General features: G+C 45.0%; 1 protein-coding gene across 5 annotated transcripts in view; it reads right to left on the minus strand.

The window, feature by feature from the left end:
• The window catches only part of garnl3 (GTPase activating Rap/RanGAP domain like 3), a 443,932-nt gene that overhangs the window by 45,863 nt on the left and 373,690 nt on the right, over window positions 1-24,379 (minus strand). For all 5 annotated transcript variants that reach the window (XM_043720251.1, XM_043720250.1, XM_043720254.1 and 2 more), the window contains 5 exons: window positions 21,937-22,095; window positions 15,676-15,742; window positions 14,781-14,888; window positions 13,778-13,896; window positions 12,645-12,783 (listed from right to left, as the gene is read on the minus strand). In XM_043720251.1, the coding sequence (XP_043576186.1) occupies window positions 12,645-12,783; window positions 13,778-13,896; window positions 14,781-14,888; window positions 15,676-15,742; window positions 21,937-22,095 (592 nt within the window). The remainder of the gene's footprint in view (window positions 1-12,644; window positions 12,784-13,777; window positions 13,897-14,780; window positions 14,889-15,675; window positions 15,743-21,936; window positions 22,096-24,379) is intronic.

Below are 24,379 nucleotides of genomic sequence, written 5' to 3' on the forward strand. Positions count from 1 at the left end.
TCACCCACTCTCCGTCCCTATCTTCACCCACTCTCCTATCCCCCATTCTCACCCATTCTCCCTTCCTCACCACTCTCCCATCCCCAGTTCTCACCCTCTCTCACATTTATTTACCTTCTTATTCAGCAACTATCCTGCCAGAATATTTGATCTAGTTGTCTTTGCCCATCCACCCCTAACCGTGCATTTGAAATCCTCAATACCTCCATCCTTGGCTTCATTCCCTGTCCTGCATTTTCCTTATCTCTATTTCTGCCATTGCCTGAGTTCACAGCATCGTTTCCCACTTAGTGTACATTTCTCGGAAACATCTTCCTATAACTGAGGAAGAGGATTTTGATTCAGGCTGCTGCACTTGTAAAAGTGACTTCTGCTTGACTTTGATCTCATTTTTCACAGTTAGCATTTTAAGAACGGAAGAAAGAGACAGGTCCTTAGCATCTGCTACTTAGCTTTAAAGAACAAACCAACTCGCCAATTCCATTTACAAAATATCACACTCTTGCTTCAAACAATAGCCCAGAAAGGGACAATGGCTATATGGATTTTCAGTGCATAGTGGTTGGCAACAGTTTATTATTCCTCCCTCAAACTGCCAGTACCTGGAGAATGATAATTACCACCCTGCATAAAGAGGGGCAGCTGAATGGTTACAGCACTTTGTGAATCCAGCAGTCTTTAATAACAGAGAATTGTCTTTTTGTGGAAATGAGCATGCCCTGCTGTTTGATTTGGGCGAAGCGACTGTACATCAGGCTGTCGCTCAGTTGGTAGCTTCTTATGTCTGAGTGTGATGGTTGGCAGTTCAAATATTCCAGCATCTGCAGTCATTGTTTTTAATCTAGTTGATTTTAATCCTACTGCGAATCCTCTTGCAAGGATGCCTGCCTTGAAGAAGATTTCCTCCTCTCTCTACAAGAATCTCACTCTTCCACTGCAACTCCCAGGTCATTTCCCCTTCCCCCACCTCACCCCAGTTCCAAACTTCCAGCTCAGCACTGTCCCCATGACTTGTCCGACCTGCCTATCTTCTTTTCCACCTATCCACTCCACCCTCCTCCCTGACCTATTACCTTCATCCACTCCCCTACTCACCTATTGTACTCTATGCTACTTTCTCCCCACACCCACCCTCCTCTCATTTATCTCTCCACACTTCAGGCACTCTGCCTGTATTCCTGATAAAGGGCTTTTGCCCCAAATGTCGATTTTACTGCTGCTCAGATGCTGCCTGAACTGCTGTGCTCTTCCAGCACCTCTAATCCAGAATCTGGTTTCCAGTATCTGCAGTCATTGTTTTTACCCAGTTCAAATACCATTCCAGGGTTTAAAGCATGTCACGTATTGTACTGCGGTTACCCTATCAGCGATGCTCGGGTTTGACTGAGACAAACATCAATTAGATCATTACCAGTTAATCTGTTTCTGTGATATTGAATGAGGGTTAAATATTGGTCACAATACATTGGGGAATCACTCCTTGCTGCTTCGAAATAGATTAGATTAGATTATTTACAGTGTGGAAACAGGCCCTTCGGCCCAACAAGTCCACACCGACCCGCCGAAGCGTAACCCACCCATACCCCTACATTTACCCCTTTACCTAACACTACGGGCAATTTAGCATGGCCAATTCACATGACTTGCACATCTTTGGAGTGTGGGAGGAAACCGGAGCACCCGGAGGAAACCCACGCAGACACGGGGAGAATGTGCAAACTCCACACAGTCAGTCGCCTGAGGCGGGAATCGAACCCGGGTCTCTGGCGCTGCGAGGCAGCAGTGCTAACCACTGTGCCACCGTGCCGCCCATAAATAGTGCCATGAAATCTTTTATAGCTCCCTGACAAGACACTCCTTCAGTGCTGATCCTCCGACAGTGTAGCACTCCCTCAGTACTGACCCTCCAACAGTGCGGCACTCCCTCAGTGCTGACCCTCCGAGTGTAGCACTCCCTCAGTGCTGACCCTCCAACAGTGTAGCACTCCCTCAGTGCTGACCCTCCGATAATGTAGCAGTCCCTCAGTACTGACCCTCCGACAGTGTAGTACTCCCTCAGTACTGACCCTCCAACAGTGTAGCACTCCCTCAGTACTGACCCTCCGACAGTTTGGCACTCCCTCAGTACTGATTCTCTGACACTGTAATACTCCCTCTGTACTAGCCTTCCGACAGTGTAGTACTCCCTCAGTACTGACCCTCCGACAGTGTAGCACTCCCTCAGTACTGACCCTCCGACAGTGTAGTACTCCTTCAGTACTGACCCTCCGACAGTGTGGCAGTCCCTTAATACTGACCCTCCGACAGTGTGGCAGTCCCTCAATATTGACCCTCCGACAGTGTAGCACTCACTCAGTACTGACCCTCCGACAGTGTAGTACACCCTCAGTCCTGAATCTCCGACAGTGTAGCAGTCCCTCAGTTCTGACCCTCCGACAGTGTAGCATTCCCTCAGTACTGACCCTCCGACGTGTAGCACCGCCTGAGTACTGACCCTCCGACAGTGTAGCAGTCCCTCAGTACTGACCCTCCGACAATGTCGTACTCCCTCAGTACTGACCCTCCGACAGTGTAGTACTCCCTCAGTACTGACCCTCCGACAGTGTAGCAGTCCCTCAGTACTGACCCTCCGACAATGTCGTACTCCCTCAGTACTGACCCTCCGACAGTGTAGTACTGCCTGAGTACTGACCCTCCGACAGTGTAGCAGTCCCTCAGTACTGATCCTCCGACAATGTCGTACTCCCTCAGTACTGACCCTCCGACAGTGTAGTACTCCCTCAGTACTGACCCTCCGACAGTGTAGTACTTCCTCAGTACTGACCCTCCGACAGTGTAGCACTCCCTTCAGTACTGACCCTCCAACAGTGTAGCAGTCCCTCAGTGCTGACCCTCCGACAGTGTAGCAGTCCCTAAGTGCTGACCTTCCGACAGTGTAGCACTCCCTCAGTCCTGACCCTCCGACAGTGTAGTACTCCCTTCAGTACTGACCCTCCAACAGTGTAGCAGTCCCTCAGTGCTGACCCTCCGACAGTGTAGCAGTCCCTAAGTGCTGACCTTCCGACAGTGTAGTACTCCCTCAGTACTGACCCTCCGACAGTGTAGCACTCCCTCAGTCCTGACCCTCCGACAGTGTAGTACTCCCTCAGGACTGACCCTCCGACAGTGTAGCACTCCCTCAGTGCTGACCCTCCGGCAGTGTAGCAGTCCCTAAGTGCTGACCCTCCGACAGTGTAGTACTCCATCAGTACTGACCCTCCAACAGTGCGGCACTCCCTCAGTACTGACCCTCCGACAGTTTGGCACTCCCTCAGTACTGACCCTCCAACAGTGTAGCACTCCCTCAGTACTGACCCTTGGACAGTCTAGCAGTCCCACAGTACTGACCCTCCGACAGTGTAGCACTCCCTCAGTACTGACCCTCCGACAGTGTAGCACTCCGACACTGCTGACCTTCCGACAGTGTAGTACACCCTGAGTACTGACCCTCCGACAGTGTAGTACTCCCTCAGTACTGACCCTCCGACTGTAGTACTCCCTCAGTACTGACCCTACGACAGTGTAGCACTCCCTCAGTACTGACCCTCAGACAGTGTAGCACTCCCTCAGTACTGACCCTCCGACAGTGTAGCACTCCCTCACTGCTGACCCTCCGACTGTAGTACTCCCTCAGTACTGACCCTACGACAGTGTAGCACTCCCTCAGTACTGACCCTCCGACAGTGTAGCACTCCGACACTGCTGACCTTCCGACAGTGTAGTACACCCTGAATACTGACCCTCCAACAGTGTAGCACCCCCTCAGTGCTGACCCTCCGACTGTAGTACTCCCTCAGTACTGACCCTCCGACAGTGTAGCACTCCCTCAGTACTGACCCTCCGACAGTGTAGCACTCCCTCACTGCTGACCCTCCGACTGTAGTACTCCCTCAGTACTGACCCTACGACAGTGTAGCACTCCCTCAGTACTGACCCTCAGACAGTGTAGCACTCCCTCAGTACTGACCCTCCGACAGTGTAGCACTCCCTCAGTACTGACCCTCAGACAGTGTAGTACTCCCTCAGTACTGACCGTCCGACAGTTTGGCACTCCCTCAGTACTGACCCTCCGACAGTGTAGCACTCCCTCAGTACTGACCCTCCTACACTGTAGTACTCCCTCAGTGCTGACCCTCCGACAGTGTAGCACTCCCTCAGTACTGACCTTCCGACAGTGTAGCACTCCCTCAGTACTGACCTTCCGACAGTGTAGCACTATCTCAGTGCTGACCCTCTGACAGTGTAGCACTCTTTCAGTGCTGACCCTTCAACAGTGTAGCACTCTCTCAGTGCTGACCCTCCAACAGTGTAGCACTCTCTCAGTGCTGACCCTGTGACAGTGTAGCACTCTCTCAGTACTGGCCCTCCGACACTGTAGCACTCTCTCAGTGCTGACCCTGTGACAGTGTAGCACTCTCTGAGTGCTGACCCTGTGACAGTGTAGCACTCTCTCAGTACTGGCCCTCCGACACTGTAGCACTCTCTCAGTGCTGACCCTGTGACAGTGTAGCACTCTCTGAGTGCTGACCCTCCGACAGTGTTGCACTCTCTCAGTGCTGGCCCTCCGACAGTGTAGCACTCTCTGAGTGCTGACCCTCCGACAGTGTTGCACTCTCTGAGTGCTGACCCTCCGACAGTGTAGCACCCCCTCAGCACTGCATTGAAGTATCAGTCTTAACTACTGTGTTGGAGTCCTGGAGTTGGACTTGAACCTGAATTTTTTGTCATGTGGAAACAAAAGCATTACCAAATGATCTATAGCTCACTCTAGGTTTGGGTGCTTTAAAGGAAAATTAGCTTACTTCAGGAGGAGAGTTCAGTACCTGCAAAAAGCAGTTGATATCACTCACCCTGATGCATGAGCCAAATGCCCATACTATGCCAAAGGAATTGGTGTATGCAGTAAAGCCTCTGAACAATATGGTGTTGAGAGCTGGGCAAGGTTTTCGTTTTGTTTCATGTGTCTGAGCTGTTTCAGCCAATCATCAAGGGAGTTAAACCAGAGTTTCCTCCTGATAAATTGATGCTGTCCAGCTTAGTTTGCACTGCCTTTGTCACTCTCTCATTCAATGATATGACTCAAATAATTTCACTTGGAGAGAACGCAGGGGTCTAGGGATGTATGGTGGATAATAACTACAACCTCCTCAATTAGACTGTGTTAAAACACATCCTGCTAATGATCTCAACCTCACCTTGGATCAAGCTGCTACCAAGTCCAATGGATTAGTCTCTGTAGTCACTTTATTGTTGTTTACCAGAAACCTCTATTTATTTCCTGTCAGTATCTCCTTTGACAGCACAACAAATTTCAATTTAGATGTTAAATATTTCCCCTTTTATTAAAATTGGCCCATGCACATCGCACTTTATAGTACCAATGTTCCCATCATTGGCCTCCCAACACTTTTTAGCTTGATTAAAATTGAAAAAGAAAACACGCACTAAACTGATTTGCAAAAAGGCAGAGCCTAGAATTCAATCACATCGGAATTATGAAAGGGTCCTCTTCAGCAGTCCACATCATGTGGAAATGCAGGGATGGAAAGCTGAAATGATTTGCATTTAATCTCAGAAATACTCAGTCTGCACTATCTAATTAGATTGCAATCTCATCTCTGCCCTTTCATTTCTTCCCAAATTGTTGCCTGTTTGAATTACAAATGAACACCAAATCAACTCAATGATAACGTAATGACAAATCCCGCAAAGTCTTGCAAGGTATTCTTCTGGAAGAGTTTCATCTCCCAACAGCTGGGAAGCAGTTGCTAAGTGCTCTGTGGCCACTCTCCCTCACACCAAGCTCCTGATCTAAGCTTCACTGAGGGACACGGAGTAAACACAGAGCAAGGTCACAGCTACAGGATGGCTTGTGCAGGAGTGAATACCCTCTGGAGGCTCCCTCAGTCTTCACCTGACTGCTACTTCAAGAGTGGTTCAAGTTGAGAGAGGATGGAGAGGACCTTCCAGCTAGAGGTGGCACGGTGGCTCAGTGGTTAGCACTGCTACCTCATAGCACCAGGGTCCCAAGTTCGATTCCAGCCTCAGGTGACTGTCTGTGTGGAGTTTGCACATTCTCTCCGTGTCTGCGTGGGTTTCCTCCCAGGGTCACAAAGATGTGTGGGTCAGGTGAATTGGCCAGGCTAACTTGCCCATAGCGTTGGGTGCATTAGTCAGAGGGAAATGGGTCTGGGTGGGTTATTCTTCAGAGGGTCAGTGTGGACTGATTGGGCCAAAGGGCCTGTTTCCATACTGTAGGGAATCTAATCTAATGATTGGAATGGGGGTAAAGGAAAAATGCAGAGACAGAAGAAATGGGAACAGGCAGCCTAAAAATTGGCTATCTCCAAGCTTACTGGTCAGGTGAGGATTGTGCAGCTGCTCCAATCAGAGGGCGAGATCCCATGCATCTGCTCCAATCAGAGGGAGGGAAACCATCCTGCAGCTCTAATTAGAAGGCTACATCCCATGCTGTTGCTCCAATCAGAGGACTGGATCCCATGCAGTTGCTCCAATCAGCAGGCCAGTAGCTCTGAGGTTTCAGCATTCCCACTGGGAGGGGAGGGCACTCCAGGGGGGATAGTCTCAAGATTCCCAAGGTAAAAGCATCCATTCCTGCACCTTGCTCCATCTGTTGGACATGGGGTCTCATATTCCAATGTTTCACCGACTGCCACAGGAGAGTACAATCCAGGCAGCCCCACCAAAAGGCTATAATTGGGCCCCTCATTAAGCAAATATACTGCCAACTTCCATTGCCCCTCAACCCTCGGCTGATAAATAGAAAGTAAAATTGATATACATAAGTACCAGGCAATGGTAATCTCCCCTTGGACATAACTATCACTCAATCCCCATCTATCAATATCAAATCAATTACCATTCATTAGAAACTGAACTGTGGCTTCAACAGCAGGTCAGAGACTAGGAATCCTACAGCAAATCTCCTGATTCCCACCCAAATCCTGTCCACCATCTACAAGGTAAAAGCCAGGAGTCTGACAGAACACTCCCCACTTGCATGGGTGGATGCAGCTCCAACAAGAAGCTTGACATCATCCAAGCCAAAGCAACCCAATTCTAAAAACATCACCACCAATGCTTAATAGCATTACTGTGTACTATCTACAAGATGCACTGCAGAAATTCACCAAGGCTCCTTACACAGCACCTTCCAAACCCACAACAGCCACCCTCTGGTATTTTGTTTTTAATTTAAGAAAGGGCCTATGGACCTTTTCATTTGAAAACTAATCTCAAGAAAGCATATGATTGGCCATATTGGGACTTGGAATTTATACATTTTTGTTTAAAGTTTGGACCTATGGACTACTCCTCCCATCTCAGTCATAACACCATTCAGACGGACAAAGGCAGCAGATACATGGGAATACCATCACTTGCAAGTTCGCATCCAAACTACATACCATCCTGACTTGGAAACATATTGCCGTTCCTTCTACCTCACTGAGTCAAAATCCTGGAATTCCCTCTCCAATGGCATTGTGTCCTAACCTGCCAAGGATGACAGCAATTCAAGGAGGGGCTCACCACAACCTTCTCAAGGGGCAGTCAGGGATGGGCACTAAATACCTGGCATCTCACATCCTCAAAGAAGAAAGAAATGTCCCCATGGGGAGGAAACCGATGGAGTGCCATCTCTCTCTCACCAGCACCCTCACCCACTTCATTTGCCGCTATCTGTGCCAGTAAAATACAGTTCTTAATTTGAGTCCACAGACACCAAGAAAGGAGACAAATATGTAGTCAATATTATCCAACTTACATTGTCACCAAATGTAAGTCCTCCATCACCCCCTAAACTCTAACACTCAACCAGTGATGCTGGGACAGACTGCAGCGGACTCCTCTCCTTTACACCATAAGACACAGCAGCAGTAGTAGGCTATTCAGCCCATTGAGACTGCTCTGCCATTCAATGAATTATGGCTGATTTGATGATCCTCAACTCTACTTCCTTGCCTTTTCCCTATAACCCTTCAATCCCTTACTGATTAAAAATCTGTCTCAGCCTTGAATATAGTGAACAACGCAACTTTGACAGCCCTCTGTGATAAAGATTCACAAGTCTTTGAGAGAAGAAATTGTATTTTAAACATGGCATCCCTTACTCTGAGATTATGCCCTTGAGTCCTGGACTCCTACAAGGAGAAACAACCTCTCAACAGGAGTACCCTAAGAATTTTTGATGTTTGAATGTGGTCCCCTCTTGTTCCTCTACATTCCAATGCATTGGGGCCAATCTTCTCCAGCTCCTCATCAGACAGTCCTTCCATACCTAATATCAGCTCCGTGAATCTTCTCCGGACCTCCGTTAGTTAAGCTGAGCTTTCCTCTCTCTGATAGTTTAAAGGTAAACCACATCTGCTGAATTATGTTGAAGTGATAAACAAAACAGACTAATATCCCACAAAGGGATCCTTCCTTTTGTTTGCCACTTAATGGATTTCCCACATTATCCTCGCACTAACACCAACAATAACGTTAATGAGAGATGAAAACTAAGGTTATTGTCAATAGGAATGATATCACAAAGCTTTTGATGCTATTAAAACAACAATGAATTCCTGCTGGTCTCTCAAGACAGGCAAAACTTGTCCTCAGGAGGTTACATAGCCCTTTGACGTTGAGAGTGCGAGTGATCTTACACATTCTTGGTTGCTGCAAGATGGCTAGATCCAGCTATCACATTTACTGCTTTGTACCAGAAAAAATGCTGTGTATCCAAAGATAAATCACAGCTTGTTGTCTAACTGGAATTTAGCAGAACAAAATCAGGAAACAATTAAACATAGAGTTATAGAGATGTACAGCACATTAACAGATTCTTCAGTCCAATTCGTCCATGCCGACCAGATATCCTGTATTAATCCAGTCCCATTTGGCCCATATCCCTCTAAACCCTTCCTATTCATATACCCATCCAGATGTCTTTTAAATATAACTGTACCAGCCTCCACCACTTCCTCTGGCAGCTCATTCCATACACGCACCACCCTCTGTGTGAAAGAGTTTCCCCTTAGGTCTCTTTTATATCTTTCCCCTCTCACCCTAAACCTAGTTCTGGATTTGCCCAACCCAGGGAAAAGTCCTTGTCTATTTACCATATCCATGCCCCTCATGATTTTATAAAACTATAAGGTCACCCCTCAGCTTCAGACACTCCAGGGAAAACAGCCTTAGCCTCTCCCTATAGCTCAAATCCTCCAACCCTGGCAACATACTTGGAAATCCTTTCTGAACCCTTTCAAGTTTCACAACATCTTTCCGATAGGAAGGAGACCAGAATTGCACGCAATATTCCAACAGTGGCCTAACCAGTGTCCTGTACAGCCGCAACATGACCTCCCAACTTCTATACTCAATGCTCTGACCAATAAAGGAAAGCATACCAAACACCTTCTTCACCATCCTATCTACCTGCGACTCCACTTTCAAGGAGCTATGAACCTGCACTCCAAGGCCCCTTAACAGAGAAACACAGAAAATAGAAGCAGGAGTAGGCCATTCAGCCCTCAGAGGCTGCTCCATCATTCAATATGATCATGGCTGATTCTCCAACTCAGTTTTCTGCCCCGGCTTTCTCCCCATAACCTCCCCAACTGCACGTATTACTTAGATTAGATTAGATTACTTACAGTGTGGAAACAGGCCCTTCCGCCCAACAGGTCCACACCGACCTTCTGAAGAACAACCCACCCAGACCCATTCCCCTACATTTACCCCTTAACCTAACACTACGGGCAATTTAGCATGGTCAATTCACCTAATCTGCACAGTTTTGGACTGTGGGAGGAAACCGGAGCACCCGGAGGAAACCCACGCAGACACGGGGAGAATGTGCAAACACCACACAGACAGTTGCCTGAGGCGGGAATTGAACCCGGGTCTCTGGCGCTGTGAGGCAGCAGTGCTAACCACTGTAAAACTGCTCAATGGTTTCCTAAAATAGTGAAAAGAGGAAGAATGCAGACAATAATGTGCTGAAATCGGCTCCTCAATCATTAGTAGACGAAAGGAGGCTGGAAGAACCCAGCAAGCCAGACAGCATCAGGAGGGGGGGGAAGTCAACATTTTGGGTATAACCCTTGACTTCTCCACCTCCTGATGCTGCCTGGCTGGCTGTGCTCTTTCAGCCTCCTTTTTGTCTACTTTGGATTCCAGCATCTGCAGTTTTTTTTTTGTCTCTCCTCGATCATTAGGCCAATCAGCAGCATTCCCTCAATTTTGATCTGTCTGAAATCTGTTAGTCTAAAAAGAGATGTAGAAGCTTGGTGCATCCCAAGGTCCAGGACTGCATATTGATGGATGCACTAAAGCTTGGGGCAGCTTAATGGGACAAGGCTGCTCTTTAATATTCAACTGTCACAGTATCAGGAGGATGATAAGCCCCTCACACAATATCTTTGTCATGACATGCATATTGTAAAAATTACATGTGATTGAATTTGTCCTGAGGCAGCTCAGAGTACCAAAGACTCTGAGGAAAAGGACTTGAATTGTATTGCACTTTCAGTAACATCTAATTTAATGCATTGTGAAAGTGATTTCAACATTTTTATGAATAAACTACAGTTTTGGGGAAACAATTGCTCCAGCTTGTTCCTCGCCATCTTCTGCTTAAGTAATAGTCATAGAGATGTACAGCATGGAAACAGACCCTTCAGTCTAACCCATCCATGCCGACCAGATATCCCAACCCAATCTAGTCCCACCTGCCAGCACCCAGCTCATATCCCTCCAAATCCTTCCTATTCATATACCCATCCTTTCAAATGTTGCAATTGTACCAGCCTCCACCACTTCCTCTGGCAGCTCATTCTTGTAACAGAATTGGCCATCTTTGTGTTGTTAGGTTTTGAAGCAGGGATTAACAATAGGGAATACTATCAATAATGTTATCAGAGTATGTGAAGATGTAACTAGTTAAATAGACAAAGGGAACAAGCAGATGTAGTCTATTTTGAATTCCAAAAAGCATTTGATTGGGCTACGCAGAAGGCTAATACACAAAATAAAGGCTCATAGAATCTGAGGAGATTTACAGTCTGGAAACTGAGAGTGGGAGCATTTTCAAGTTGGCAGGTTGTGACTAGTGGAGTGCAGCAAGGATCAGTGCTGGGACCTCAGCTAGTCACAGTTTATATTGGTGACACAGACAAAGAGGGAGAGTAAAGTGTTTACATTTACTGATGATGAAAAGCTAGATGTGAATACAAGCTGGGTAGAAGCTGCAGAGACAGAAACAGACTAAGGTGAGTGAGTAAAACGGGAGCATGTGGAATATAATGTGGAAAAGTGAGGTCATTTGCTTTGGAAGAATGGGAAAACAGAATATTTTTGAAATGGTGTGACACTCCTAAGTGTTGATGCTCAGAGAGACTTGAGTGTACAGTAGCCCCCGGAACTCGTGGGGGATACGTTCCAAGACGTACCGCAGAAGCCCGAAACTACGGATAGGAGCGGATTCATTCACTTAAATGGGAGATGTACCTTCCCGGCAGCCTCCTGGTTACTGGTTCTGGAGCATTCCCTTATATATGTTCGGGCCATGGGAAACCGCAGGTAACTGAACCACGGTAAGTGGACCCACGGGTACGGGGTTCGCCCTGTACCCGTACAAAGTTCACAAAATGTAGGTTCAGCAAGTAATTTAGAAAAAGAAAGGCATGTTGGCCTTTATTTCAAGGGAATTGAAGTACAAAAATAAAGCCAACTTGTGATTATACATGGACATGGTGAGACCAATAGAAAGGTCTCACGTCAAGGAAGGAGAGAGTTGTGTTAATGTCAGGCAGCAAAAGTTCACTAAATTTGTGCCTGGGATGAGAAAGTTGTCCTATGAGGAAAGACAGAGCAAGTTAGCCTACGTTTAGAAGAATGAGAGGTGATCTCATTGAAACACAAAAGTTCTTGAAGGGTTTGACAAGGTAGACATGGAGATGTTGTTTCCTGATTTGGGGTATCTAGAATACGGGGCACAGTCTCAGGATAAAGACTGGAACTTAGATGAGAAGAAATTTCTTCACTCCAAGGATTGTGATTATTTGGAATTCTCCATCTGCAAAGATTTACAGCGGTGTTATCATTACACATTTAAGGATGGGACAGACTTTTGGTCTCACTGAAACAAGGGGTCCGGGGAATGGGCAGGAAGTGAAGCCAATGATAACTCCGTATTGAACAGAGAGTGGGCTGATATGGAACGCTCCTGGTTCTATTTGCTATATCTTTTATCAAGTCATGGGTAAAGTGGACTCTATCCAAAAACACTGAAGTGTAGAAAGCACTTTCCAGAGATAATTTGAAAAATATACTTGGAAGGGAATAATTTGCAGAGCCCTGGAAGGGAGGACATGAAGCTTCAGGGGATTCCTGCAAGTTTCTCACCGATGCCCTCCATTCGCTTTCTCTCCTCGTTCGTGCACTGCTGCTCATTATCCACACTTCCCTCTGTCAAACATCTTGAGATGCTTATTATTTTGAAAAGAAACACAAATCCATATTTTATTCTAACACTTTGGGAATTTGATCATCCTCGCACCTTAGGGGGTTTCTACAGACCAGGACCTGTAGCAGCTTACCTTCACCTGGAGATGAGGGCAGTATGGGTAACTCCTGCCCCGTCGGAGTTTGTGGAGAACTGTGTGAGCTGGTCTCCTTTGAGCTGCCGCTGGATGCTGCATTCATTGATGCAGCAGCAGACGTAAAGTAAATATCTGACTGGAATAAGAAAGAGAAAAAGCAATTCATCGTCTCCCAAGAACGGTATTATTTTGTTTTGTTCTGAGGGAACCAGATGTGACAGCCAGTGGCGCGTTCACCAATGGATTAGAATCTACCCTGTATTGTCAGAACGAGGTTCTGCTCCGACATGGAATCCATTGTTAGCATAAGCTGGCTGCTTCCTGGGTGTGAGTGCACTCTCAACACAGAGTACTGTTTTAAGTAAAGTTTCCAAGTTAGAATTATTCACACTTGTATATGAAAGGTACTCATGTGTGATTGTAACAAAGCATGTTCTTTTGCTGTAAGAAAATTCCATTCTGTATTTGCACATGGTCCATGGGCTTCACACTGGGCACATGTGGACAAATATTTACCAGCCCCAGCTCCTAAATATGATTAGCACAAAAGATTCATCCTTCTCACATAGTAATAAGACATACAGAGCATGCTCCAATAAGCCATACCATGATACTCAAGAAGCCACTAACATGCTTTGTGGCACGATAGCTTAGTGGTTAGCCCTACTGCCTCACAGCTATCAGGGACCCGGGTTCGATTCCAGCCTCGGGTGACTGTCTGTGTGGAGTTTACACATTCTCCCTGTGTATGCATGAATTTGCTCTGGTTTACTCCCACAATCCAAATATGTGTAGTTTAGGTGGATTGGCCATGGGAAATGTAAGGTTACAGGGATTGTATGGGATGTTTGTGGGAGGGTTAGAATGAGTTGCTTCCGTGCTGTAGGGATTCTATACTTGACTCTCACACCTTTGAATACATTTTTATTAGTCTGCATTGGAATCTACCTTTTAAATGAATCTGCCCATCCTTTTACAATTAAATATTTTGAATATCATGTTACAGCTTCCAAATAGCTCCATTCCTTAATTAGCCAGGCACAGTTTCAGTGTTTTCTCTCTCTCTGGAAGACCCACCACTTGTCAGAATACGAATAGGCAAATAGATAACCTGTGCTCAAGAGTCATACCTGTGACGCTGTGAGATGGAGATCAAGCATTACGGCCGTGTGAACAAGGTTCCCATTCACCACCAGTCGAATCTCAATAGAATCAGTCGTGAAGGCCAAGATATAAGGAAAGACACAGACTGGGGCAAAGAAGATGAACAGAAGTATTACCGCAACATTTACAGAACTTCCTGTCATGTTCCTGCAGCTTGACATGCCAATATGCAAGAGAAAATTAGTGCTACACCCACCTCAGTGTTAGATTGATTTAAGATCCACTGCAAAAGGGATTTTCTTTGTTTCAAGTCTCACTCTAAACAGTGAACTCAGGCCCACAGCTTGCTGGTTAGATTTAGCCCAGTACCAATTTATCTCTCTACTTCAGTGAAATTTGGAAATAAGGGTCTGAGATCAAATCCTCACTTGACTGATGTGGTGCTTGGGCCTGGCTGCTTGCCATTGGCATCAGGGTAATTTCTGGGAATTTCGTCAGGAACAGTTCCTCCTGCAAAGCTAAAGAGGGTGGGCAACATTGAAGACTGGGCTACTCTTCCATTGAGAACCTCCATATACATTGTCCTTGCTGATGCTTGTCATTGTATTGAGGTTAGGCTGCATCAGAGGGGGACAAAGCTGTAGTAATTATAAATCAAATATTTAATAGATTTAATCAAAACTGGAATTGAAAGTCTACCATCAAAAGTAATGATGCTTCATATCTTGTTTTAGGAAGGGGACATTTTAAAAGACCCTATACAGTTAACACAGCATCTCCCCACTTCCCACACACTTGGCTACAGTGTCTCCAAGTATTCTGTATTTGTTTTCTCTAAACATGTTCATGTTAATATTACTCATATTAAAAGAGCTCTACCATCAAATCAACTCCCTTCAGGTCTTTCATATCTCATTCAATTACTCACAATAGGTTGCGTAGCCAAAGGCAGCATTATAATCTTTAGACAACCCACAGAGGTTATTTTTAATTGGTCTGAAGTCAGCCTGCAATGAGATGATGTCATACCAATATCATTAGGGACTTGGTTCCAGCTGAAATGGAAATCAGAAGCTGAAGGCTGAAGCAGCGGAGAGCCACCATTAAAGGGACACACCTTCTTATAGTAACATACATCTGCAACACAACAGAACAATACTGTATCAGCTTAACATTAACTGGAACATTGACAGGAAGAAGGAGCTTGCTAGAGGGACGCACACATCTAGCATGTCCGACAGTGCAGCAAATACAAACAGCTCTAACACGTGTAAGTCCATTACACACAAGGCAGTGGCTCATTGTACCAGACCTCTGCCAATGATACTCTGGTTTTACAAGGTACAGTGGCCAGCTCAGGTTGTGGGAATTGCTGGTGAGATGACTCCCTACATCATAGAGACCTCCTGGAAGTTGGAATGCTATCTGAAACTATAGTCTCAAAGCATAGTGTCTACACTACAGTGGATGCAAGTAGGCAACTCGATAACTAAGTACTGAAGAGCTCTTCTTTTCCAGTCATTGGAAGATGGAGCAGGTGCCAATGTCGTTGTGTTATTTAAATGTTTCAGAAGGCTCTTGTGGCCCAGTGGTCAGGAGGTCTGGGTTCAAGTCCCAAGTCCTCCAGAAGTATGTCATAACACTTCTGATCAGGCTGATTAAAAGCATCCACCAAATATTGTTTCAGGAGTCTTGTGGTGAAACCCCAGGTTCAAGTCCCACCTGCTCCAGTGGTGTGTAATATCATCTCCACACAGATTGAAATATTGTTTCAATGTGTTAATCTAATTACGTGAAAGGCAGGACAATGAAATATGCACATTGAAACATTGTGTATGTAGTGTCTGCTTTGTTCCTCAATAATGCTACATCCTTCTAGTCATTAAATTATTGATAAGAAAACAGAAGAAAGGTTTAAACTCACAGTTATAACAGAGTAACAGTCCTGCTTCACCGTCTTCATACACATCAATAGTTGTAACAAAATTAACCTGCAATGGTAATGGGTATGGGTAATTCACAGTGGCAACCAGCAGAATGGACAGTCTTAATGTTTGAAACAAAGTCTTAATAAGGATAAGTTCAGTACAGTTTATCAAAGGCTACTCTTGTCATTAACCTAACTGGAAATTCCACTGATAATGGAGACTAATAAAACCTCATGAGTGTCACTTCTCTGCAGTCACATTTAATCTCTTTGACATTTCAGAGCTATATCATTGTGAGACAGACACAGGTCTAAACAAGGTTACAACCTCCCATCTTTATCAATCAGAAATGTTCTCTGTGCATCCCAGTGATCCAGAATACTGAAAAAAATAGTTAAAAAGGGACACAGTCATATTATTTTTCATAATGTGTACATTTTCCAATCTATGCGACATAATCACTTACTGTGTAGAGCAGCAGATCCCCACTTGCCACTGAAATAATCCCAATTATATTTAGTGTGTGGGAATGTCCAGTATTATCGCAAAGAGGGACTCCTGGATATGTGGTAGTGTCTGCTAACCTCGCTTACAGCTAATGCTGCATTACTGACAGACTCCAATCCTGCTGCTCACACTGTTGCTGAATCAATAGTGCTCTATAAGACAAGCAGCTGGAAAACACGAGAGGAGCAGCAGATTTAACAGTAACCACCAGCTCAGCAGTAATGGTGAAAGTACATCAGCTTGTGTATATAACTTCCTTTTTCTGAATACAGCAGTAATGTGGCCATAGGTTATGAGGGGAGCATGGATAAAGAGAGGGGGAGAGAATTATCACCTCGTCTGTTTTACAATTCATTCATAGGATGTGATTGTCGCTGGCTGGGCTAGCATTTATTGTCCATCCCAAGAGGGTGTGGGTGAGCTGCCTTCTTGAATCGCTGCAGACCATGTGCTGTAGATAGATCCACAATGCAGTGGATCTATCAACAGCAGGGAGGTAGATTGCAGGGAGGTAATTGCAGGATTTTGACCGGTGACGGTGAAAGAAAGCCTTTGTCCTTCTAGATGAGCATGATTGTGGGTTTGAAAGATGCAGTCTAAGGAGCCCTGGTGGATTTTGGAAGGGCCAGTATTTCTGCTATTGTCAGCAAGGGCAGAATCAGTTGAAAGTTCAATTTCTCCCGGCCACAAGATTTGGAATCATTTCCCTGTACAGCTCTCAACTGAGAGTCCTATCATTCCACACTATTATATTCCACATACAACACAAACTGGGTCTTTTGCCCCAGTTAACCCATGCTAATCCTTCACCATCTCCTCCTCCCACTCCTCTTCTTCCAATTCTATCAGCATATTCTTCCATCCCTGTTTCTCTCATGCGTTTATCTCCGTTTCCCTTGAAGGCAAGACCACTATTTGCCTGAGCTAATGCATGTGGTAGCTGGTTGTGCATTCTCAATTGTTAGGGTCTTGCTTTTGACTGGCACAGATTTGATGGGCTGATGGGCCTCTTCCTGTGATGTAGACCTCTGTGACTCACCCCTCTCCAGATAAAGATGTTCTCCTGAATTCCCTATTGGATATGTTGGTGACTATTTTATGTAGGAGGAGAAAGTGAGGTCTGCAGATGCTGGAGATCAGAGCTGGAAATGTGTTGCTGGAAAAGCGCAGCAGGTCAGGCAGCATCCAGGGAACAGGAGAATCGACGTTTCGGGCATAAGCCCTTCTTCAGGAAGGGCTATTTTATGTATACAGTGACGTTAAAACATTTCCTCTTAGCTACCCAATGAAACCTTTTCAAAAGTCTAAAGGCACCTATCAAACCATAACAGAAAAAAGCCCCAGCTTGTTCAATCATACAGTCAGAGATGCACAGGATGGAAACAGACCCTTTGGTCCAACTCATTCATGCCGACCAGATATCCTACACTAATCTAGTCCAATTTGCCAGCACTTGGCCCATATCCCTCTAAACCTTTCCTATTTATATACACATCCAGATGTCTCTTAAACATTGTAACTGAGGCAGCCGCCACCATTTCCTCTGGCAGCTAATTCTATACACGGACCACCCTCTACATGAAAAAGTTGTCCCTTTTAAATCATTCCCCTCTCACTTTAAATCTATGCCCTCTAGTTTTGGACTCCCCTACCTTGGGAACAAGACCTTGACTATTCACTCTTTTCTCTGAGTGAATGACTATGCAATGATATGGTCACATCAGGCTTTTTGAAGAAGCTAGGTTTCCTTAATAATAGTAAATCTATGGTTGTGTTGATTTGGGACTGAGAGAGTGATGTGGGAGTGTGTTGTAAGAAAGCCACCACAGAGTGTAGGCAGGTATGCTTCCTACAGTTATGCAACATCAACTGCCTACCTTTTCCACCCTGCTATATGGCAAAATAATAAGGTAAAGTGGCAGTGTGTTCACCAGCAATGAACACTGCTCCAGACACCTGCCTTTTCCTTTCTTTCCCAGTATTTCAGCCATTATTCTAACTGAAAATATTATCGCGAATCATACAGAGCTGAAAACACTGAATCAGCTTGGTCTAACGAAGAACAGTACATGCGGAATGGCTGAGGCTTTGACAATATCTGCCCTGGAGGTTGTGTTAAACTCAGATTGATCATAACAGATGAAGAGAAATTTTGAACAGGGTAATTTCCAGGAATAAATAGATTTGGAATGTTCATCTTGCCATGGAGATTAAAATAGATTTCAATAATAAGAGTCATCAAATGGTATAAAAAGAAAACTGAATTAAATATTATTGAACTAAAGTGAAGATTATATTGTGTGAACTTTCAGAGACACAGCAAATAAAAGCAACGAGTGATTTTTGTAGCATCCAATTGGGAAAAAAAACTTTGTTGCTGTGGTTACAAGAATCAACTGGAACACCACAGGGGTCAGAACTTTTCATAATGACTTTGTCACTGTTTGGTGCAGAACAGGAAATTGTCACTATTTGATATGATACAACTTTTGAAGGCGCATCTGTAGGGCATTCATGACTGCGTGCCATGGTTACAACACAGGGAGCAATTACTGCAGTGGTAAAGGTGTAAGGATGATAAATCACACAATTAGCAGCAGGAAGCAGATGAGGTGAACATGGCCAGAATCAGTGAGAATACAGGTGCTGTTTCAAATGCTGCTTGATGAATGGAATTGCGGCTGCTCAAATCTCTGTGGAACCACTTGAATGAAGGTTTCAAAGTGTACATGTCTCTGTTCCATTTACCTAAACAAATCTGGTGATTACAGTTAAAAGTAAAACTTCTGCGAGTGCTCTGAGGCTGGCAATTCCAATGGGAATGCTGTCACTGTGAAGATAATAGGAGGAAGGTGCAGCCACAAAACCTGCCCCATGCAATGATGTTGCTGCTATTAACTGTCTCACAGATGGTTCTGAATTTCACAAATCACTCAGATGTTCACTGGTTTGCCAATTGTCTAATGTGGCTAGAGGCAGCTTTGCATTTTGAGGTGGTGGGAGAAAGGTGTTCTTTTTAATGACAAACGCACACTTATTGGAATGAGTCACTCGGACAAAGTCCGATCTATTTTGGGTGTTTTCTAATATTTCTGCCTCCTGTGAGGCATTAACTCAGCTGGCAACATTGCAATAATGAACACTGTGAGAAAACTACACAGAGAAATAAAGATAGAAATGGTGTTCAATGCACTGGACTTGAAGCATAACAATATCCTGTAACTCATCAAACAGCATGCCCCTCAACACATTATCAGTGAATCTCACAGTGTATAATGTCATCACAATAAGTTGCAACTCCCAGATGACTACTGACTGTAACATGGAGACCCCAATGAGCTGCTTTTAACTTTTGTTGATTGTGGGGAACAGTGAATGCACTTTGACAATGTAATGATTCATTTGATCTTCCTCTCTAATGCCTTCAGTGATGGCAGACGGCTTAAGGTGTGCCAAACCTGGCTCGATTAGTCACACACTTATCCCTGAATCAGGAGGTCTGGGAATCAATTCCCACTCCAGGGTTTAAGCATAAAAATCAAGGCTGACACTCCAGTGCAATACTGAGGGAGTACCTGACTGCCAGAAGTACTGGCTTTAGGATGAGATGTTAAACTGAGCACCACTCCCAGACAAAGCCAAAGATCCCAGATGTTGTTTCAAAGTGGAGATGTAGATTGTTCACTAATGTCCTGGACAATATTTATTCCTCTATTGACCTCACAAAAACATATTATAGGATCATGATCATGTTGGTGTTTGTGGGAGTTTGCGAAAGAGCAAATTAGCTGCCTACTTTCCTATATTAAGATAATGAAGATACTTCATAAAAACAGAAAGTGCTGGAGAAAGTCAGCAAGTCTGGCAGCATCTTTGGAGAGAAAAACATGAGAATTATCGTTCAATTCTAAATGACTCTTCTTCAGTCAAATTGGACTAGAAACCTTAACTCTGTGTGTGTGTGTCTCTCTCTCTCCACAGATGTTGCCAGACCAGCTGAGTTTCTCCAGCATTTTCTGTGTTTTTATTTTTGATCTCCAATATTGATAGTATTTTGTTTTTATGGAACCATACATAATTGGTGGCTGTGAGAAGTGCTAGATAAAGGTAAGTCTTCTTTTCTCTTTTATGTGACTCAGACAAGTCTAAAGATATGGAAATTGAAAAGGAGCAAGTACCACATTGAATCCTGAGAGGTTGGCAGCTGAGGTGCATTATAGAGGAACTTTATCCTGCCTCTAACTGAGGTATATTACACCCAGGAGATGCCATGGATATATAAAATTTTCCATTCCTTCTGCATTAATATCCCAAAGATGATAGGTATAAAATCAGAGGAGAATTCCTTTCCAAAAAAAGGACGAGATTAAAAGGTCTGACCTGAAACATTTCTGTCTCTCCACAGATGCTGCCTTAATTTTTGTTCTGGGACTTCTTGTACTTATTTCCAGTATCTGCGGTAGTTTGTTCTGGTTGTTAACAAGAATGATTAGATTAGATTCCCTACTGTGTGGAAACAGGCCCTTCAGCCCAACAAGTCCACGCTGACCCTCCGAAGAGCAACCCACCCGGACCAATGCACCTAACACTATGGATAATTTAGCATGGTCAATCCACCTGACCTGCGTATCTTTGGATTATGGGAGGAAACCCACACAGACACAGGGAGAATGTGCAAACTCCACGCAGAGTTCACCGGAGGCTGGAATCGAACACTGGTCCTTGGTGCTATGAGGCTGCAGTGCTAACCACTGAGCCACCATGCCGCCCCTATATTTAATAGTCTGAGGTTGTTTATTCATCAGAACAAAGGGTGACATGTCAACATATCCTTTTCTGCTACCAGACACTGACAATTCAATATAAATCAAAACATTTTCTGTTTACTTATTAGGAGATATGTAAATTCCATGCTGTAGAATAAATCCCTGTCATTCTTATGCACTTTAACTTGCACCTTGATCTAATTAAAGGCAGCCAGAAGCTATAGTCTGTCGTGATTCCTGGGCAGTGGACTGGCTGCAAGCCAGGCAATGCATTTCTCCATTACGTAAAATCATGCTAGATTTAGAAGATAATTCAGTAACATCCTCATCAGCTATAAAAAAAGTACTGCCTTTCTGAATTGGAAATGTTATCTTTATTAAATGAGTAAGTGCAACCAGACATAGGGAACTGAGTAATGCTTCAGATTTTCAGGCTGCCCTTGAACAGGGTTCCTGATCCTTCCCTTCACTTCATACTTAAAGGCACTGTTAGAGATGTTCTCATTGGCACTGCTGCCTCATAGTGCCAGGGACTCAGGTTCAATTCCAGCCTCGGGTACTGTCTGTATGAAGTTTTTATGTTCTGCCAGTGTCTGCATGAGTTTCCTCCAGGTTCTCCAGTTTGCACATTCTCCCAGTGTCTGCGGGGGTTTCCTCCCACAGTCACAAAGATGTGCAGGCCGCGTGAATTGGCCGTGCTAAATTGCCCATAGTGTTAGGTGCATTAGTCAGGAAATGTGTCTAGGTGGATTACTCTTCAGAGGGTCAGTGTGGACTGGTTGGGCCAAATGGCCTGTTTCCATGCTGTGAGGAATCTAATCTAATCTTCCCTTAAGCTTGTACAACAGCCCATGTGGTTTTAGGGAGGTTGAGGATTCTCTGAGTCAAGGTAAGGACGTAGAGTTAAATAAAGAGGACGTGAGTTTAAATAATGGGGTTGTGGGTTTCCTCTGGCCAGTTGCATGCCTCAAACTGTAAGCTCACCTTGCTCGCATCAACATGGTGCAGCCTGTAAGACTCTCCCGTGCTCTCGTTCACTAAGTCAAACTGGTGGCGGTATGCAACACAGATGAGGTTGTCATTTTCTCCAGTGGGTCCATCCACCAGGGTCATTACGATGGGTGGGTCCGACAAGCATATTTCCTGTGAACAGACCAAGACGGCAAGGTGGTTACCTCATGGGAAGCAGGAAGGAAAGGAAGAACTCCATGACCACAGAAAGAAATCGCAGTGATGTGGGGAAAAAGCAGGGCTCTTCAAAGGAGCCAACACAGACTCAGTGGCTGAATGACCTTCTAAGCTATCCTAGCCTATGATTTTTCAATAGGCTTAAAAGTGCTTTTTGACTCTGAGTCAGAAGGTCATGAACCCAAGACTCTTGCTAAAGTGCTGTATTTTCATAGCCTTCATGTCATGCATTTTAATAAGCCATTAAACTGAGACCCCATCTGCTCTCTCAGATGGATATGAAAGAAGCTACAAAGGAGGCTCAGTGGTTAGCACAGCAGCCTCACAGTGCCAGGGACTTGGATTCAATCCCAACCTCAGGTGACTGTGTGGAGTTTGCCCATTCTCCCCATGTCTGCGTGGGTTTCCTCCAGGTGCTCCGGTTTCCTCCCCCAATCCAAAGACGTGCAGGTTAGGTGAATTGGCCATGCTAAATTGCCCATAGTGTTCAGGGATACCTAGGTTAGGTGATTAGTCAGGGGTAAATATAGGGCAATAGTTATGGGTGGGTTACTCTTCAGAGAGTTGGTGTGGACTTGTTGGGTCAAAGGGCCTGTTTCCACACTGTAGGGATTCTATTTAAAAAAAGCACTACTCAAAGCACAGGGATGTTATCACTGGAGTCCTGTCCAGTACGTATCCATCAGCCAGTAGTGTAAGAACATGTATCATCTGGTCAGTACCACATTGCTGTTTAGATACTTGCTATTCACAAATTGGCTGTCACATTTCCTACATTACGACAAGGAACACTCTTCAGAAGTGTTTCATTGACTATAAAAGCTTCCGGATTCCTATAGTCATGCAAGGTGCAATATAAATGCACATCTTTCTTTTCACAGCCAATAAAATGAAGATTTGCATTTAATAGCACTCTTCACACAACCATTGGAGCCTCAAATTCTTTCTAGCCGATGACGTACTCAGTATATGTCATCGTTGTTGTAAAGTAAGAAAAGCTGCAGCTAATACATGTTCGATGGATTACTGTGTGAGCACTTTAATCATATGTTGCAGCCAATTTGCACCAAATTCCACTAGCAGCATTGAGACTAAAGTTTAATTCTTGCTTCTGACAGCATTGATTCGGGGTTTGATTCAAACAACAGGTTGGCATCTGTTACTTCCACTTGAACAACCACATGTGGCCCTGGTTTAAGGTTCTACACAAAAGAAGGCAACTCCAATAATGCAGCACTCCTTCAGTGATACAACATGATCCTGTCACTTAGTCCTGGAGTGTGCCTTGTACTGAGACTGCTGTTAACTCAGTCCAGCAGATGCTCCTTTAGGTTTATAGGAGAAGTCAAAATCAATCAGTTGCAAGTGAATTAATTTATTTCCCCTTAAAACCAAAAGGCACAGCCATCATTCTCTTTGGTAAGTGAGCTATTGTTATTTTATCCTTCAGGACGATCACGTTCAAGAGGAAAAGGAGACGAGCCCTCAGGGAAAAATCGGCCTTCCTTGAAAGAACATGGGGAGAAGGATTCTGGGTTGGGTTTGTGGAGGAGCCAGATGGGAACCTGAAGATGCTGGTGCCTGCCATTGGAGGAGCTGGGTCATGAACCCACAGGGCTGTGTGGCCCCACACGCTGGGTACACCCTTAAACTCCCTGGGGCCTTACTCACACTTGCAACTGGAGGTCTGTTGGTATTTTCCAGTCGGCTTTCAGTTTCCTGTCGTGATGTTCAGTTGCCATTGAGGCAAGCAACCCAGGAGCAGGTCTGATCGCCAGTGTTCCAGCAAGGACTGTAGATCCTCTTTTGCTTACCTGGGTGGGGAGTGCAGGCAATAGCAGATAATTCTCCTGATGCCCCCAACCCCAGTCATCCACCAATGCACCACAGTAATGCCCTGGCTGCATTTTCTGTACTTTCTATTTGATTTTTATTTTAGAAGGTTGGGAGGACAGCAACTTCCCATTGAAACACCCTCTCAGTTACTCCCCCTTCACACCAGTTGAACACTACTCAAACGCTGGAAGCTCTCTGATAGATTCTCGAACTTTGATAGCCCACTTACCCCAACCTTAATCAGCCACCATTTAAGGGGTGGACCCGACATGATCTCAGTGAGTGTCCCCACCATCACCATCACCATCACCCCCATCCTCACCATCACCCCCATCTCCATCCCCACCCTCACCATCACCAACACCACACCTTCTCCCACCATCACCATCATCCCCACCCCCAC

This window comes from Chiloscyllium plagiosum, chromosome 30, assembly GCF_004010195.1.
Source record: "Chiloscyllium plagiosum isolate BGI_BamShark_2017 chromosome 30, ASM401019v2, whole genome shotgun sequence".
Lineage (NCBI taxonomy): Eukaryota > Metazoa > Chordata > Chondrichthyes > Orectolobiformes > Hemiscylliidae > Chiloscyllium > Chiloscyllium plagiosum.